The sequence below is a fragment of the Emiliania huxleyi genome (assembly GCF_000372725.1).
Source record: "Emiliania huxleyi CCMP1516 chromosome Unknown EMIHUscaffold_1750, whole genome shotgun sequence".
Classification (NCBI taxonomy): domain Eukaryota; phylum Haptophyta; order Isochrysidales; family Noelaerhabdaceae; genus Emiliania; species Emiliania huxleyi.
In genome coordinates this window covers 5,475-7,718 of record NW_005200834.1, presented here as the reverse complement: position 1 = coordinate 7,718, position 2,244 = coordinate 5,475, and the positions used below count along the sequence as shown (strand labels likewise).

At 65.3% G+C, this 2,244-nt stretch overlaps 1 protein-coding gene across 1 annotated transcript; it reads right to left on the bottom strand.

The window, feature by feature from the left end:
* Positions 1 to 28: 28 nt before the first annotated feature.
* On the bottom strand, positions 29 to 919 carry EMIHUDRAFT_123059 (hypothetical protein; the record flags this gene model as incomplete). The annotated part of the gene is made up of 1 exon (XM_005783891.1): positions 29 to 919. A coding segment is annotated over one exon (891 nt), but the record flags the coding sequence as incomplete, so codon positions are not given.
* Between the last annotated feature and the right edge of the window lie 1,325 nt (positions 920 to 2,244).

Sequence of the window (2,244 nt, the reverse complement as noted above, 5' to 3'; positions counted from 1 at the left end):
GGTTTGCGAGGATCAGCGAGATTGACACCATCGTCTTGCCCATCCCCACCTCCGACGTGAGCCAGCCGCCGCGCACACGAAAGTTGTCGGTGCGGCCGGCGATGGTTTCTGCCATAGATGCCTTGCGCACGCCCTCGAGGTTCGGGTCGCTCGACCGCTCGACGCCGAGCATGAAGGCGAGGCACTGCTTCTGGTAAGGCTTTAGCCGCACGGAGGAGAGCAGCCCTGCTGGCTCGGCCGCCTCGACCGGCCAGACCTGCTGCACCTCCTGCATGACGCGCTCGCACGACCAGCCCGCCGCCGGCGCTTGCAGGGCAAGCCAGGGGGATGAGGAAGCGGCAGCGGAGGAGGAAGCGGCGGCGGAGGAGGAAGCGGCAGCGGAGGAGGAAGCGGCGCCGGGTGCCGGCGGGGCACTCGCCGCCGCCACGGCGGCGGCTGCGCGCTGCGCACGGCGCGCTCGCCACGCCGGGTCCGAGTGAACCGCCTTGCAGTGCACCGCCCACGAGCCGCACGTGCTGGCCGGGGCATCACAGACGAAGCAGTAGCAGTTGCTGCAGTGCATCGCCTCGGTGCCGCTCCCCAAGACGAAGGGCTTGGTTGCGCAGTTCTCGCGAGAGTGCGGGAAATCGCTCAGCGCGAAGGCGCCCGTGGTGCCAACGATGGAGAGATCCTCGTCCTCGGCGGTGCCCGCTGCCGCCTCTGCTGCGGGCGGCGCCGGCGCGGGCTGGACAACCTCGCACTCGTCGGAGTCGCTGTCCAGATGTGACGTGCCCGCGTCGCTCGGCTGCGGCTGGGAGGTGCCTGCATCGCGTGCCGGCCCGTCGAGCAGCTCGCAATCACTCGAGTCGCTGTCGGGCGGCGCCGACGCCTTGCGCTTGCGCGGTGATGAGGGCGGGGTGATGAGGTTGATGCATTCCATGTCGCTCTTGGGATCGAGGACTAACGACTAACGTCGGGGCGCGGCCAGGGCGAAAAAGAAATCGCGCGCGCCCGAGCTCAAAAAGTAGCAGGAAGGGCTTAGAAGGCTCTAAAAGGGGCTCCCAGGCACTAAATTTGTCCGCCCGGCCGATGCAAATGTCGTTTTGGGTGTCCGTCCACTGAAAACGGACTCCGGCAAGCACTTTTTTGGCGCCGTGGCCGTGCTCGGCGCGCGCAGCGCGCGGAAAATCGTAAATCGGTGCCATTTTAACCGTTTTCCACGGGATTTTCTTGTGCATGTTCGGCCTGCCCAGCACCACAAGGGGTTACACAGGAGGATACAGGACAGGTGAGCGGCGGCCGCGCCGGCCGCGACGGTGTTGACGGCCGGCTCACCGGGACCAGGGGGACGGTGAGCCTACTGGTTGGAATCTTTGGGATGCGAGAAATAGTGGCCACGTAGAGTTGTATCTGGAGTCTTTGCGACATATGAAGGCAATACCAAGCTATCCTCTCCTCAAACAACGCACAGTCTCTCACACAGACACCCCACGGCACGGACACGGCAGCCTGCCACGGACGGAGGCCGCGCCGACCGAGCGGACAAGGCGCACGCATCCGGGTACGGTTGCTCGCGTGCTGCGCAGTGGCTGCTATACCACCGGCTCCCTGACCCTCAGCTAAGCCCAGTGGCGATCACGCCGACAACAGGCTGGCGTATCCGAACTCTTTGCAGGAAGGCTCGGTGGCCGCCTCGCAGCAACGAACGCGTCTCGTCCGTGTGATGAAGCATTTGCTGGAGGCGATTGGCTGAGCCCCGGCGACCGATCCGTGTCTGTTACCAGTCACGAGCGCGTCTCGGAAACTCGCGCTCGGTGCCGCCAACGGGGTGTCTGCAGGGCGGCGCAGCCGCCCCGAAGAAAATTTTGGCCGGAGGAAGTCTGGAGGCTGCCGTCGTTTGTCACGCTGGGAGCCAAGCTGCGGGTATGGCGTCAACGGCTTACCTCACTAACTCGACCACGGCGAAGTTTTATTTCGCCGGACCCCCACGGGTTGGTGGGGCCCCTAAGCCATAGGAGCGCCCCATGGTTCGATTTCCGGAGAGTTTTTCTCAAAAGTGTGGATTTGGGCACTGGGGTGTGGAGGAAGTAAGCTGTAGGCGCCCGAGGGACCCTGGCTCAGAGAGCATGGCCGACGATCAGGCTGAGGCCTTCACCGACGCGCTGTGCGAGAGCGCCTCGATCGACACGAGTGCCGCCGCTGCCGATGCCGAGGAGGGCAACGCCGCGATCGCCGCCTTTGCCATGGCGTCCGAGGCCGCCGTGA